Source organism: Gopherus flavomarginatus, chromosome 1, assembly GCF_025201925.1.
Source record: "Gopherus flavomarginatus isolate rGopFla2 chromosome 1, rGopFla2.mat.asm, whole genome shotgun sequence".
Classification (NCBI taxonomy): Eukaryota; Metazoa; Chordata; order Testudines; family Testudinidae; genus Gopherus; species Gopherus flavomarginatus.
This window is the reverse complement of record NC_066617.1, coordinates 44139659-44156069: the sequence shown is the minus strand read 5'-3', so window position 1 is coordinate 44156069 and position 16411 is coordinate 44139659. Positions and strand designations below refer to the sequence as shown.

Sequence of the window (16411 nt, the reverse complement as noted above, 5' to 3'; positions counted from 1 at the left end):
AAGCCCCTGGCGGGCTGGGCCAGTTTGTTTACCTGCCCCATCCCCAGGTCTGGCCGATCATGGCTCCCACTGGCTGCGGTTCGCTGCTCCAGGCCAGTGGGAGCTGCTGGAAGCGGCGGCCAGTAAATCCCTCGGCCCGCACCGCTTCCCACAGCCCCCATTGGCCCAGAGCAGCAAACCACGGCCAGTGGGAGCCGTGTTTGGCCAGACCCGGGGACAGGGCCGGTAAACAAACCGGCCTGGCCCACCAGGGGCTTTCCCTACATAAGCAGAGTCCCAAGTTTGGGAAACACTGATTTAGATAATGACATAGAGAGTACACTTATAAAGTTGGCTGACGATACCAAGCTGGGAAGGGTTGCAAGTGCTTTGGAGGATAGGATTATAATTCAAAATGATTTGGACAAACTGGAGAAATGGTTTGAAGTAAATAGGGTGAAATTCAATAAGGACAAATGCAAAGTACTCCACTTTAGGGAGGAACAATTCATTGCACACATACAAAATGGGAAATGACTGCCTAGAAGGAGTGCTGCAGAAAGGGATCTTGGGGTCATAGTGGACCACAAGCTTAATATGAGCCAACAGTGTAACACAGTAGCAAAAAAAGTGAAGATCATTGTGGGATGTATTAGCAGGAGTGCTGTAAGCAAGACACGAAAAGTAATTCTTTCACTCTACTCCACGCTGATTAGGTTTCAACTGGAATATTGTGTCCAGTTCCTGGCACCACATTTCAGGAAAGATGTGGACAAACTGGAGAAAGTCCAGAGAAGAGCAACAAAAATGATTAAAGGTCTAGAAAACATGACCTATGAGAGAAAATTGAAAAAAATGGGTTTGTTTAGTCTGGAAAAGAGAAGACCCAGCGGACATGAGAACAGTTTTCAAGTACTTAAAAGGTTGTTACAAGGAGGATGGAGAAAAATTGTTTTTCTTAACCTCTGTGGATAGGACAAGAAGCAATGGGATTAAATTGCAGCAAGGGAGGTTTAAGTTGGACATTGGGAAAAAATTCCTGTCTGGGTGGTTAAGCACTGTAATAAACTGCCTACGGAGGTTGTGGAATCTCCATCACTGGAGATTTTTAAGAGCATGTTAGACAAACACTTGTCAGGGATGGTCTAGATCAGTGCTTCTCAAGCTATGTGATGTGGAGGACCGGCAATTTTTTTTTTCCCCAGTGTGCCAGGGACTGGTGCCATATTATTATACTATTCGACGTTCTTCTGAGGAAACTCGCCGCGGACCAGCAGCCGATGTGCCGGTCTGCAGACCACCACTTTGAGAAGCACTGGTCTAGATAATACTTAGTTCTGTAATGAGGGCAGGGGACTGGACTAGATGACCTCTCGAGGTTCCTTCCAGTCCTATAATTCTATGGTCTGTGATATGATTTTTGGTTCAACTATCAAGGTATTTACACAGCCCTCAATACTGTATTATTGAAGTACCTACAATATATTTAGAAATAGAAAATACAATACTATCATTTCTTTGGCCATGGCTCTGCTGGTCTTGCTCATTGTTGCTAGAGCCTTGCAGCTCCATGGATATCTGCAGATATGAATTTTGTATTGTGCAGGGCTCTAACCATAAGCTTATATTTCATAGATTCCAAAGTGACTAGGATTGCCTGACCTCCTGCGTATCACAGGTCAGAGAATTTCCCTAAATTAATTCCTGTTTGAACCAAAGTGTATGTTATATACTGATCAAATAACCCCTTTACAGTGTGTGTCAAGCTAAATAAATTGAACTCCTTGAATCTTTTACTATGACATATTTATATGCAGATTATGCACAAGAATGCAAATTACCTCATTACACAATTTGCATGGACTGTCACACATATGGCAGCGGTTCTCAACCAGTGGTCTGAGGCTTCCTGGGGGCCATCAGCAGGTTTCAGGGGGGCCATCAAGCAGGGCCAGCATTAGACTCGCTGGGGACAGAGTAGAAAGTTGAAGCTCCACCGCATGGGCTGAAGTCAAAGCCTAAACAATGTAGCTTTGTGGGAGCCCCTTAGCACAGGGCCCCAGGCAAATGTCCTGCTTGCTACTCCCTAATGCTGGCCCTGACTTTTATATGCAGAAAACCAGTTATTGTGGCACAGGTGGGCTGTGGAGTTGGGGAGGGGGCGGCGTTCAGAAAGAAAAAGTTTGAGAACCTCTGATATATGGTACAGAGCAAAACCTAGAAACTATATGTTTACCTGAAATACTGTGAAGTATTTGAGAAAGCTACTGTTTGGAAGCATTTCCTCTTCAACCTGTTTTGGCGCAACAGTCAAACAGAAGTCTTGGGGGAAAAAAATCTCACACAGATTTAAAAAACTTCAAAAGACCTTTATTAGGATAGCAAAGATCCCTTAACTAAAGCAAAAAAAAAACCCCACTTAATACATGACGCTTTCTAAGCCTTTCAAAGAGACTACCTATCAACCATGTATTGTGCAGATTGCTTCTTTTGCTGGAACAACGTTTAGGAGTCTAAAAATGAAATGAAGATATCCTCTCCTTTTAGCTTCCCCTGCCCCCCACATTATACTTGTTAAAATATATTGAAATATATATACTGACTATATCTGAGAATATTCATTTCTCTCAGAGACAAAGCCTGTAATGGTTCTTTCCAGATTTCCTAGGCAGTCCCCAAATTAGTTTGATGGGTGGGAGATGCACAAATGAGTGTGTGAAGATCTGTGTACACTGAGGGGAGGTCTACACTAGAAGCACATCGCTCTACATCTGGTGAAGATGCTCTATGTTGAGAGCGATATCTCTATGGGAGAGTGATATCAACATAATACTCCTCCTCTACAAGATGCTGAAGCTATGTCAGCAGGAGAACATCTCCCTCCAACATAGCACCAATGCGGACAGCGCTAAGGTCTCTGCAACTTGCGTCACTCAAGGGAGAGCGTCTTTTTCACACTCCTGTGTGATAAAAGTTAGATTTACTTAAGCAGTAGTGTAGACCTGCCCTCAGTAAAAAACCCAGGAGGAGGACAAAAGGAGAGGTAGGTGGTTGATATAAGGACACAGACTCTTTCAAGGGGGGTAAAGCAGAACCAGACAGAGGAACAGCCAGACATGGGAACCTACCAGGATGTCTGAAGAAGCTAAACCTGCCTGTGTCACCATTATGGGACGGCAGTACGTTACATAAGAATAGACTTGCTTTCAAATAGTTCTTTTACAATCATTTCTCTTCAATGTTTTGTTGCAACTGCTAAATTAAAACACCTTTTTAAGAAGGCTGTTGGTCAATCTCATGGTCACAGTTCCTGGAAGGAGGATGGAAGTGGCATCCAGACTGAGAGGGGCTTGCCTGGTGATAAGCAGTTGGTAAACACAGCATAGTGTATCTGGATCCCAGTCTACAGGAGAGACAAATGTATATTTCTATCATGAAGCAGGTCAGAGTCACAGAGTTTAAAGCCAGAAGGAATCACCAGATTATCTAATATTACTTCCTATATATCACAGGCCATCAACACTATTTATACACTAAACCCAACAACCAAAATTAGACCAAGATATTACAGCCCACAGGAGACTAGACCACTATGTGCCAGGGTCAAAAATAGGAAGGATCGGAGGTGCACCAGTGACCCACATCCAGAAGCTAAAGAGGAAGCCAAAAAATCCTCCAGGTTACCACCAACGTGACCTGTGAAATTCCTTCCCAACCCTACATACGGCGACCAGTTAGACCTTTAACACGTGAGCAAGAACAAACCAGACAAGGACCTGAGAGAGAGAGAGAGAGAGAGAGACTGACTGCTTGGTGCCACCTCAGAGCACTTGCCCTCCCTGTCCAACATCCCCCTCTCCAGCCTTGATGCTTCAGAGGAAGGAGATAAAAAAATCCTCCTAGAATGCAAGGGGCTGAATGAAATCATGAAGCATAAACTTTTTGGAATACAAGACATAAACCAGAAGTGGGCCCCAGGGCTGTTGAACCCTGCCCCAAGATGTGCATTCAAAGAGAGCAGAAAGGGAACAAAGGTGCAGCTAGCCTGTAACCATAACATGAAGTGTCTGATTTTATTAGTTTGTCTATCATGCACTCCGTCTATCATACACTTCCTTCAAGTCTCCATCCTGAAAGTGTGAATATTTTTCAGGTTCTGCTTGTTTTTTGGGGGCCAAGGGGGTCATTGCTGACTAACGCAAATTTTTGGAAGGGATGGAGAAAGTGTCACATTCAGCAGACAAGGGAATCATGGTTTTAGGGGGATCAATACTGAAGTGATTTGAAGATCTGCTCTTTCCTCGTCATCTGGGCCAGAAAAGAGAACATGAAAGGCTTTCGAACAAATTTTGAAAAATAATTAATTTCTTTGACGTAAATGGAAAAGAGGATGTAAGGTAGAGCATGCCAGACTATCTTTCTTTGAGAAGCTGGATGATGTTTTGGATGAGGGAAATATAGTAGAGCTAATATATTTGGATTTCAGTAAAGAATTTGTAAAAGCAGCAAAGAATCCTGTGGCACCTTATAGTCTAACAGACGTTTTGGAGCGTGAGCTTTTGTGGGTGAATACCCACTTCGTTAGATGCATGTAAATAATTTGATATGATACTACATGGGAAGTTATTAGTTAAATTAGAGAAGATAGAGATTACTACAAAAATTGCCAGGTTGGAAAGGAACTGGCTAATGGGAGAAGGAAATGGGTTGTGCTGGAAGAAGAACTGTCAGATTAGAGTAGGGGTTTCAAACTCAAATGACCACGAGGGCCACATGAGGACTAGTACATTGGCCCACAGACCGCATTACTGACACCTCCCCGTCACCATATTTGGCCCTGCCCCCACTCCAGCCCTTCCATGAAGCTCCACCCCGCCTCTTCCTACCCTTTCCCTGCCCCCATTCCAACCCTTTCCCCAAAATCCCTACCCCAACTCCGTCCCCTCCCTGCCCCTACGGGGAGTTGGGGTGTGGAATGCAGAAGGGGTGAGAGGTGTGGCAGGGGGCTCAGGGCAGTGGGGTGTGGAGTACAGGAGGGTTGAGGGGTGCAGCAGGGGATCGGGGTGCAGGAGGGATGTGTGGTGCAGGAGGGGGCTCAGGGCAGTGGGTTGGGGTGTGGGGTGCAGGAGGGGTGCAGGGGGCCAGGGTGCAGGGTATGCAGGGGGTCAGGGAGCTCAGGGCAGTGGGTTGGGGTGCAGGAGGGGTGTGTGGCAGGGGGTTGGGGCAGGGAGTTTGACTGTAGGAGAGATTCGGGGGGCGGGCTCTGGCCTGGCATGCACCAGGGGCAGGGCAGGCTCCCTGCTTGCCTGTCCGTCCTGCCTCTGCGCCACTCCAGGAAGTGGCTGGAACGTCGGGGAGCAGTGGCACAGGGTGTGTGTGTTGCTGCTGCTTCAGGCACCACCCCTAGCATCTTCCATTGGCCGGGAACAGGGAACCACAGCCAATGGGAGCTGCTGGAGGCAGTGCCTGAAGTAATATCAACACACACCCCTGCGCCGCTTCCCAGAGCGGCACGGGGGCAGGGCAGGCAGGCAAGCAGGCAGAGAGGGAGCCTGCCCTGCTCCCAGTGCGCATCGGGCTGGAGCCACTCTGGAGGAGGGCGGGGGGGGCGGAGCTGCGAGGACCTCGCGGGCCACATGTGGCCCGTGTGTTTGAGACCCCTGGATTAGAGGGAGGTTACTAGTGGAGTACCTCAAGGATTGGCCTTGGGACTGATTTTATTTAATATTTTTATCAATCACTTTGGCACAAGAAGTAGGAGTGCGCTAACGAGATCTGATGATGAAACAAAGTTGAGTGGCAACGTCAATATAGAGAATGATCAGATTACTATACATGAGTAACTGGATGACACTGAGGATCGAGTAATAGAAAGGCTTGAAATTTAAACTGCAGAAAGTGAAAGCATAGGGACTAATAATAAGAACGTCTGCTATTAGCTGAAGGTTCCTCAGCTGAGAACAGAGGAAAGAGAACTGGGTGTGCTGGTCAATCACAGAGGGTAGGCTGGTCAGTGACTATGAGTCACCAATGTGATGTGGCTGTGGAAAAGGAAAAAATGTAATCCTAGGATGTTTAGGTGGGGCATTTTCAGCAGAGATAGAGAAGCATTAATACCATTGTACAAAGCGTTGTTAAGATGTCACTGGCAATATTACCATCAACTTAGCCTGGACCAATCTACATAGGAGGTCCACTTCCTACACACCACGGTACAAATAAGTGACGGCCACGTTAACACCACCCTATACCGAAAACCCACCAACTACTATGCCTACCTTCATGCTTCCAACGTCCATCCTGAACACACCACATGATCCATCATCTACAGCCAAGTGCTGAGGTACAACCGTGTTTGCTCCAATCCCTCAGACAGAGGCCAACACCTACAAGATCTTCAGCAAACATTCTCAAAACTACGATACCCACATGAGGAAATAAGGAAACAAAATCAACAGAGCCAGAAGTGTACCCAGAAGCCTCCTGCTGCAAGACAAGCCCAAGAAAGAAACCAACAGAACTCCACTGGCCATCACCTACAACCCTCGGCTAAAACTTCTCCAATGCATCATCAGTGATCTACAACCCATCCTGGACATGATCCCTCACTTTCACAGGCCTTGGGAGGCAGGCCAGTCCTCGCCCACAGACATCCCGCCAACCTTAAGCATATTCTCACCAACAACCACACACCACACCACAGTAACTCTAACTCAGGAACTAATCCATGCAACGAACCTCAATGCCAACTCTGCCCACATATCTACACCAGCGACACCATCACAGGACCTAACCAGATCAGCCACAACATCACCAGTTCATTCACCTGCACGTCCACCAATGTAATATACACCATCATGTACCAGCAATGTCCCTCTGCTATGTATACCGACCAAACTGGACAGTCCCTGCTGTCATAAACAGATAGCTAAGAGTTAACATCTCTTTCACCTGGAAAGAAGTAATCTGAACACCTGACCAGAGAACCAATCAGAAAACAGGATTTTTTCAACTCTGGGTGGAGGGAGTTTGTGTCTGAGTCTTTGTCTGCCTGCTTTTCTCTCAGCTATGAGGAGTGATTTCTATTTCCTGCTCTCTAATCTTCTGTTTCCAAGTTGTGAGTACAGAGATCATGTATTTACATGTCTATAGTTGCTGGAGTGCTTTGATTTGTATTCTTTTTGAATAAGGCTGTTTATTCAATATTCTTTTAAGCAATTGACCCTGTATTTGTCACCTTAATACAGAGAGACCATTTTTATGTATTTTTCTCTCTTTCTTTCTTTCTTATATAAAGCTCTCTTTTAAGACCTGTTGAAGTTTTCTTTACTGGGAAATTTCAGGGAATTGGGTCTGCAGCTCACCAGGGAATTGGTGGGAGGAAGAAGTCAGAGGGAGATCTGTGTGTGTTGGATTTGCTAGCCTGATTTTGCATTCCCTCTGGGTGAAGAGGAAAGTGCTTTTGTTTCCAGGACTGGAATTACAGAGGGTGGACTCCCTCTGTTTAGATTCACAGAGCTTGTGTCTGTGTATCTCTCCAGGAGCACCTGGAGGGGGGAAGGGAAAAAGGATTATTTCCCTTTGTTGTGAGACTCAAGGGATTTGGGTCTTGGGGTCCCCAGGGAAGGTTTTTCAGGGGGACCAGAGTGCCCCAAAACACTCTAATTTTTTGGGTGGTGGCAGCAGTACCAACTCCAAGCTGGTAACTAAGCTTGGAGGTTTTCATGCTAACCCCCATATTTTGGACGCTAAGGTCCAAATCTGGGATTTAAGTTATGACACCTACGTAAAAGGATAAATGGACACAAGTCAGATATTAGGAATGGTAATACACAAAAATCTGTAGGAGAACACTTCAATCTCCCTGGACACACAATAGCAGATTTAAAGGTTGCCATCCCGCAGCAAAAAAACTTCAGGACCAGACTTCAAAGAGAAATCGCTGAGCTTCAGTTCATTTGCAAATTTGACACCATCAGCTCAGAATTAAACAAAGAGAGTGAATGGTTAGCCAACTACAAAAGCAGTTTCTCCTCCCTTGGTGTTCACACCTCAACTGCAAGAATAGGGCCTCATCTTCCCTGATTGAACTAACCTCATTATCTCTAGACTGATTCTTGCCTGCATATTTATACCTGCCTCTGGAAATTACATGCATATGACAAAAGCTTATGCGCCAATACTTCTGTTAGTCTATAAGGTGCCACAGGACTCTTTGTTGCTATTGGCAATATTGTGTTTAATTCCAGTTACCCATGTTCAAGAAAGATGAATTCAAACTGAAATGAGTGTAGAGAAGAGCTACTTGGATGATCAGGAGGATGGAGAGTCTCTCTTATAGAAGTAGACTAGAAAAGCTTGTCTTATTTAGCCGAGTAAATGAAGGCTTCCTATAAATGCATCAGCTAGGTAAACATCAGGGGTATTTAAGATGAAGGACCATGTTGGCACAAGAACAAACTCCACCCAGCTCTCTCCCCCCGTAGCAGCACCTGGTTTGGAGGGAGAGGTCAGATAGCATTCAAAACCTGGAGAACCAGGCATGTAAGAGAGGCTGTTTACAAAGAAGGAATGAGAATAGTGCCTTGCAAGTGCCTCTGGGCTGTGAAGCGGATGGCCGCCTCAGGAGGGAAAAAAGAAAAATGGTTTTAGGGTGGTTTTTTTTTTTCCCTGTACTTGTTTTTTTATTTTTGGTTTGGTTTCAATAGAGGAAAAAACAAAGGCAGAAGTAAATAAAGAAGGATAAAACTACGAGAGTTGAACTAAAGCAATAGCAAGGTTGTGAGGGCGCTGCTGTTGTTCTGATCGAAGCCAACGGCAGTAGAGAAAGAACTGGGGGGCCGTTGGCATTGCATACTGGGTAACTGCTCAGAGCGGCGCAAGATGGCTCCTGCGCATGTGCAGACAACCAGGGCACTGCTTGCAAATCTCCACCCAGAAGCGCAGGAGCACACGAACACCTAAAGTGGAACACTCACAAGGACACTCCTCAAAGAAGCAGTAAGACATCTTGCTGAACAAACACAGGGCAGTTTAAAGCTCCTTTACAGTAGGCCAGTTTTGGCACCAGTACTTTTCAGCAGAGCTGCCTCCAGTGTGGTCCATATCCCATAAGTACCTTCAGACTGATAGACTCCTGTCAGGCTATAAATACGTTAGATTAACAGCTTCTGCTTTCAATTTGACCTTGTATTGACAGCACTCCTATAAGCTTTTACTGCATGTCTTTTATTCATGTGTTTATTTGATTACAACAAATAAAAGAGCTTTCTGATTAAAGCTGACTTTTTTAGCCAAATACTGCACCATGAATGCTTTTTGCTACTTCAGCAGTCTCTCACAATGCTATTTTAAATGATTTAAGACCCTAAACCTTAACGTTTTCTGCAGAAAAAAAAGACTGCAAGCTTAAATGATGGGGGTATATTTGGTCACTGAAGGATCTGCTAACAAAAATTCCCTAAACACATAAGTGAGAACAGAGAGCTTAACCCACAATAAAATTCCAAGGGATGGTGAGTTTTACGTAGCATCATAAATGGAAACAAAATATGTGTTTTGCTGCTTAAAGGTATTGTAGAAGTCACACAAAACGTAAAACCTATTCAAAGCTAATTAAAATAGGTCAAAATGATTAGATAATATAGCAGTATAAAGGCAAGGCATGCTAACATATATTAATGTTGCCTGACACTTACCAGGGGTGTATTGATACACTAAAACAAAACAACTGAAAGAAACCCTAACTTTATACAAGCATTGCTAAATTGAGCTATTTTGCCAGTACCAGGTGTTGTATATTGTGCATCACTGCTCTTACTGCTGCTGGTGCTGTTTATGTTGTTCCCCTAGTAGTGAAATCAACCCTAAACCAAAAAGCTATACCCCTGTATATATTATTCCTGTTTCAGCATTTTACTAGATTACTGGCTGCACAAGTGATCCTGGAACTTCATTGCTGACTCAGGACTAGAGTTCCGTATAGCTGACTGAACTTGTCTTCCACTGGAAAGAAACTTTGCCATTGTACAGGCTCAAATAGTCACACAGTGGCCGATTAATAAATTGAATTTTTTGCTGTGAACATTAAATCACTGTCAGTTGTTATCAACTCATACCTTGTGGTAATAGGAAACGTACAACATGGCATTCAAAATGCTGTCACAATATTCTTACTGGTAATGCACAGTTTAAGCGAAGAAAAAGAAATCTTTCAGCACTGTATTATAAAAGTCAGCATGATTTAGGGCACCATTTCTCAAACTGGGGTCTGCAAGGGTCTCCAGGGGCTCCCCTGATCAACTCCTCCCCCTCCCTCCCAGTGCCTCCTGCACACTGGGGAACAATTGTTCACCATTGTACAGGAGGTGCTGGGAGGGAGGGCGAGGAGCGGGAATGCGGCATGCTCGGGGGAGGGAGAGGAAAGAGGTGGAGAAGAGGAGCGGTAGGGGTGGAGTGGGAACAGGATAAGGTGGGGGGGGGGGCTTGGGGGAAGGGATGGAGTGGGGAGGCGAGGCCTGGGGCTGAGCAGAGGCTTTAGGAGTTCATGAAAATTTTTAAATCAAAATGAAGGTCCTTGGGTTGCTAAAGTTTGAGAACCATTGATTTAGGTTATAGAAAGCAGAGGTCTTTTCTCAGCTCTGCCACTGATTTACGGTAGGACCTTTGGGAAGTTACAGCCTCTGTTCCTGTTTCTATATCTGAAAAATTGGGTTAATATTTACACAACTTAAGAAGGTGTTATGAAGAGTTAGGTAATGTTTGTATAGTGTTTTAAAAATGTGAACTGCTATATAACATTAGTTTTGAAAATAGAAATAAGTTTCTGCCCTATAGATAAGAGGACTTTTAAAAAAAACCCACTTTTATCACAGTTGGATAGACAATCAAATTATTTACATAAAGCATATGGGATTTTCAGGTCATATGAATACACTGTGTATACTGAAATCACTAGATTCAGCAGATTGTTTTTAAAAGTGTAAATAGAAAATGCTTCCCTAGTTAGAAAGGAGAGAAAGAAGAGAAGAGAAGAGAAATATCCAACCATTTCTAGAAGGCTCAGCCACCAACTTATGGCAGATATGGAGGACGCTATAGTTGGGAGCCAATGAAAAGCGGAGTGATCTGTTATCACCACTTCTTCCCTTGCGTTAGCTAAAGCTGCCAAAGGAAAGCCAGGTTTGAGAATGCCTAAAACTGCAGAGTTTGTAACTTTGTCAAGCAGTGCTAACGCATTCAACCTTGTTGAACTGACTGTGTTTCTCTAGTGGCTAGCCACTATTTTCTATTTCTTTTTTAAATAATTGATTAATACAGCTTCATAGTACTGTAGTACAGTGATGATATAAACATGAGCAAAAGTTGAGTGGGAATTTAGTACTGCGCTTTTAAGGAAGACAGACCGCAAGGGATATCTAACTCATATCGACCTTTGTCTCTCAGAACAGACTCTGCTGGAGCCTATGGATTACTGCAGACCAAAAAGTATTTCAGATCAGGATCTTAGAAAGGAAGTACTGCTATCAAAGTATTTTCCTTTCTTTTTGATCTGTATTGCCTTCTTTATCTTATCAAGAGGGGAGCTTGAATATCGAGAATAATCATCTTGTTTTTTAATTAAACCTTGCTGAGTCACAGATCTGTTCTTTCCAGAACTCAAATTCATCCAGTCAGATTAACACTGAACAATTACAAAAAAAACCCAACACCGCATTTTAGAAGTGGTGTAAGTATAATGAAGGTTCAAGTCACAAAGGAGTTTTCAACACTGATGCTGGTGCACTCTGGCCATTTGAAATTGACTGTTCAATGGCTGCTGCTCTGCTCTCTGATCTTCTAATTGCTGCTTAGGGCCTTGTTTTGCTGCTTGTTTTGCAGCTTGTATTTCTGCAAGTAAGGGCAAAAACCACCAGGTCTTTAATTTTCAGAGGACTCAGCCATTGGTGATGTGGGGAATCGGCTCTGGAACAAGACTATCTGAACCTGGATTTGTTTCTTGATGTCACACAGCTTTGACGATCTTCGTACAAACTGCCATGTAGTTGCTTTGCAAATCTGCTTAGAGATTTGAGGCTGTCAGCTAAAGCTACTCTGCACCAAACTGCATGAGACTTGACGTGATTTTTAAGCTCTAGGCATGCTAGTCTACAACAGTGAGACATGCAATCTGAGAAACACTTAGACAAGACTCTGAATTACAAGACTCTGAATTACATCAGAACCCACTGAAATGTGTGTCAGATGGAACAAAGATCACCCTGTGACCCAAAGTCTTTACCATCACATCTGAAATGACCTCCCATGTACCCTCCTTGAGCTCAGATGTACCAAATGTCCCCAAAGGACCCTTCATCAGCTTAAAGGCCAAATTAGTATCATCAAGCTCAATTTCACAAAAAGGGCTGCTGAAAAACTGGTCTACCTTGGAAAACATGCCTTTAAGCAACATAAAAGCATCTCAGTCTAGTTAGTTATCCAAGAGAAGGTTAAGAGGCAACTCAATCATGGCCTGCCAGCACTTAAATGGGAATGAGATTTCTGACAGTAGACAGCACTTTAATTTAACAGACAAAAGCATAGCAAGATCTAACGGTTGGAAGTCGCAGCTAGAGAAGTTCAGATTAGAAATATGGCACAAGTTTTTAACAGTGAGGGTAACTAATAACTTACTTAGAGATGCAGAGGATTCTCCATCACTTGAAATGTTTAAATCAAGATTGGATATCTTTCTAAAAAGATGCTGTAGCTCAAATGGAATAATGGGCTCGATTCAGAAATTATTGCTAAGCCTCTTTGACCTGTGTTACAGATGCAGTAAAACTAGATGATCATAATGGCTTCTTCTAGCCTTAATCTAGGACTTTACATTTGATATATTTGTGATAGATCAATATTTCTGCCAAAAGAATATTCATGGATCTTTTTTTAAGCTAGTCTCATAGAGATGAAGAAAATTGCTTAACTATTTCTATTGGGGGCAATGAAAATTATCCAAGTAGCTACTTGCACATCTTACTTATATAACCTTTTGGAAGGCTTCATCCAAGAAAACACTATCTCAGAAATATTAGGCCTCAGTAGTTCATCCTTCTTAGATGCCACTCTGACAGAAGGTGAGATCCTAAGCTTGAATGGAGCAATATGCCTGGGTTTTACCTATTGGGACAGGATGTTGCTAGCTCACCATGAACTCCTAAATTCTGTATCCACAGAATTCACCAAAACCTTGTAAATTTGAACTGAGTATAAACGATGCAGCACTGTTCAAGAGTAAGACCAATTAAAAGAAACAAAAAGATTTTAATGCTGAATTTTTAAAAAGATGCATGTAAAAAAACCCAGTTAATTTGTGGATGAGGAATCATTTTAAACATGGTTGCTGACAAGCACTTGAGCCTGAATCACTAGACAAAGCTTCAGAATATAAGTACAGGTTTTTTTTAAAAAATAAGATAAGCTTGTGTCAGCAGTGTTACCGGCAAGACAGCTTCTCCTAAAATGCTTTTCAAGAACCAATCTAGAAACGTTTAAGGATCCAGAAATAAATGTTGTGTAAATGAAACTTCAGTGAAAAGTTGAAATGTATTTTGTATCAGAAATAGAATGTAAGATTTGTGAATTTCTATAGCTTCAAATAGAAGGATGCTTTATTCTTTTTATCTGTATGTTTTCAGGCATCTGGTACTGAAAAAGAAAACTCATTCTTGAAAAACATTGCAGTTGGTAGTGATTATGACACATTTGGGAGAAAAATAACGTGTGAAATAGTAAGATGATTATTTTTCAAAACTCTTTTTCCCCCGTGTAACTTAAGTTTATCTTTATGGAACATCTTTTCACAGACTTCTTTTCAGGTGCTCATTTTTAAAAAGCTCTTGATTTTAAGTTCTCAACTGTATTTTAAATGCACATTACTTTACTTAACTTGAATTATATCAGTCTCATGTTTAGGAAATTACCAGATGACGTTTTCAAGGAGGCTGATAACAGGTATCAGGGTCCAGAAGCTTTGGAAAACAGGATTTGCAGGTATCCTGGTTTTTTAGCTCAGAGATTCTAAATGACCTGAAAGTATCTGATTACATCAGAGACAGAAAGGAAGTGTTTTCAGATAAGAGGAGATGCAAAGATGGAACTAGAATTCACTTTTTTTATTTTAACAATTATTTCATAGTTCACTTCTTTCTGATCAGGTGGATTACAGTAGATTTCCTACAAGCAGTGCAGTCTCCAAAATATCTTCTGCATTAGTCTCTTTCTTTAAAGGGCAGCTTCTTGGAGCAGCTGGTATGGGAACCCACAAGGGGAGAGGCAACTCTAGATTTAGTCTTGAGTGGAGCACAGGCGCTAGTCCAAGAGGTAACTATAAAAGGACCGCTTGGAAATAGTGACCACAATATAACAACATTTAACATACCTGTGGTGGGAAGAACATCTCAACAGCCCAACACTGTGGCATTTAATTTCAGAAAGGGAAACTATGCAAAAATAAGGGGGTTAGTTAAACAGAAATTAAAAGATACAGTGACTAAAGTGAAATCCCTGCAAGCTGCCTAGGTGCTTTTTAAAGACACCATAATAGAGGCCCAACTTAAATGTATACCCCAAATTAAGAAACACAGTAAAAGAACTAAAAAAGAGCCACCGTGGCTTAACAATCATGTAAAAGAAGCAGTGAGAGATAAAAAGACTTCCTTTAAAAAGTGGAAGTCAAATCCTAACGAGGTAAGTAGAAAGGAGCATAAACACTGCCAAATAAAGTATAAAAATGTAAAAGAAAAGCCAAAGAGGAGTTTGAAGAACGGCTAGCCAAACACTCAAACGGTAATAACAAAATGTTTTTAAAGTACATCAGAAGCAGGAAGCCTGCGAAACAACCAGTGGGGCCCCCTGATGATAGAGACAGGAAAGGAGCGCTTAAAGACGATACAGTCATTGCGGAGAAACTAAACAAATTCTTTGCTTCAGTGTCCACGGCTGAGGATGTTAGGGACATTCCTTTACCTGAGCCGGTTTTTGTAGGTGACAAATCTGAGGAACTGTCACAGACTGAAGTGTCACTAGAGGAGGTTTTGGAATTAAATTGATAAACTTAACAGTAACAAGTCCCCGGGACCAGATGGCATTCACCCAAGAGTTCTGAAAGAACTCAAATGTGAAATTGCGGAACTATTAACTATGATTTGTAACCTGTCCTTTAAATCGGCTTTTGTACCCAGCGACTGGAAGATAGCTAACGTAACGCCAATATTTAAAAAGGGCTCTAGAGGTGATCCCGGTAATTACAGACAGGTAAGTCTAATGTCAGTACCGGGCAAATTAGTTGAAATAATAGTAAAAAATAAAATTGCCAGACACATAGAAGAACATAAATTGTTGGGCAAAAGTCAACATGGTTTCTGTAAAGGGAAATCATGTCTTACTATCTGAGTTCTTTGAAGGGGTCAAACAAACATGTGGACAAGGGGGAATCCAGTGGACATAGTGTACTTAGATTTCCAGAAAGCCTTTGACAAGGTCCATCGCCAAAGGCTCTTACATAAATTAAGTTGGGATAAAAGGGAAGGTCCTTTCATGGATTGAGAACTGGTTAAAAGAGAGGGAACGAAGGGTAGGAATTAATGGTAAATTCTCAGAATGGAGAGGGGTAACTAATGGTGTTTCCCAAGGGTCAGTCCTAGGACCAATCCTATTCAACTTATTCATAAATGATCTAGAGAAAGGGGTAAAAAGTAAAGTGGCAAAGTTTGTGGATGATATTAAACTGCTCAAGATAGTTAAGACCAAAGCAGACTGTGAAGAAGTTCAAAAAGATCTTACAAAACTAAGTGATTGGGCAACAAAATGGAAAATGAAATTTAATGTGGATAAATGTAAAGTAATGCACACTGGAAAAAATAACCCCAACTATACACACAATACGATGGGGGCTAATTTAGCTACAACAAATCAGGAAAAAGATCTTGGCGTCATCATGAATAGTTCTCGGAAGATGTCCACGCAGTGCGCAGAGGCAGTCAAAAAAGCAAACAGGATGTTAGGAATCATTAAAAAGGGGATAGACAGTAAGACAGAGAATATATTATTATCCTTATATAAATCGATGGTACACCCACATCTTGAATACTGCGTACAGGTGTGGTCACCTCATCTCAAAAAAGATATACTGGCACTAGAAAAGGTTCAGAGAAGGGCAACTAAAATGATTAGGGGGTTGGAGAGGTCCCATATGAGGAGAGATTAAAGAGGCTAGGACTTTTCAGCTTGGGAAAGAGGAGACTAAGGGGGGATATGATAGAGGTATATAAAATTATGAGTGATGTGGAGAAACTAGATAAGGAAAAGTTATTTACTTATTCCCATAATACAAGAACTAGGGGTCATCAAATGAAATTAATAGACAGCAGGTTTAAAACAAATAAAAGGAAGT

General features: G+C 42.4%; 1 protein-coding gene across 9 annotated transcripts in view; it reads right to left on the bottom strand.

The window, feature by feature from the left end:
• Positions 1-16411, bottom strand: part of POT1 (protection of telomeres 1) — a 170360-nt gene that overhangs the window by 131464 nt on the left and 22485 nt on the right. For 4 of the 9 annotated variants that reach the window (XM_050936145.1, XM_050936147.1, XM_050936144.1 and 1 more), the window contains one exon: positions 3249-3382. The exons of the other annotated variants lie outside the window; for them this stretch is intronic. In XM_050936145.1, coding sequence (XP_050792102.1) covers positions 3249-3382 — 134 coding nt within the window. The remainder of the gene's footprint in view (positions 1-3248; positions 3383-16411) is intronic. 9 annotated transcript variants of the gene reach the window in all.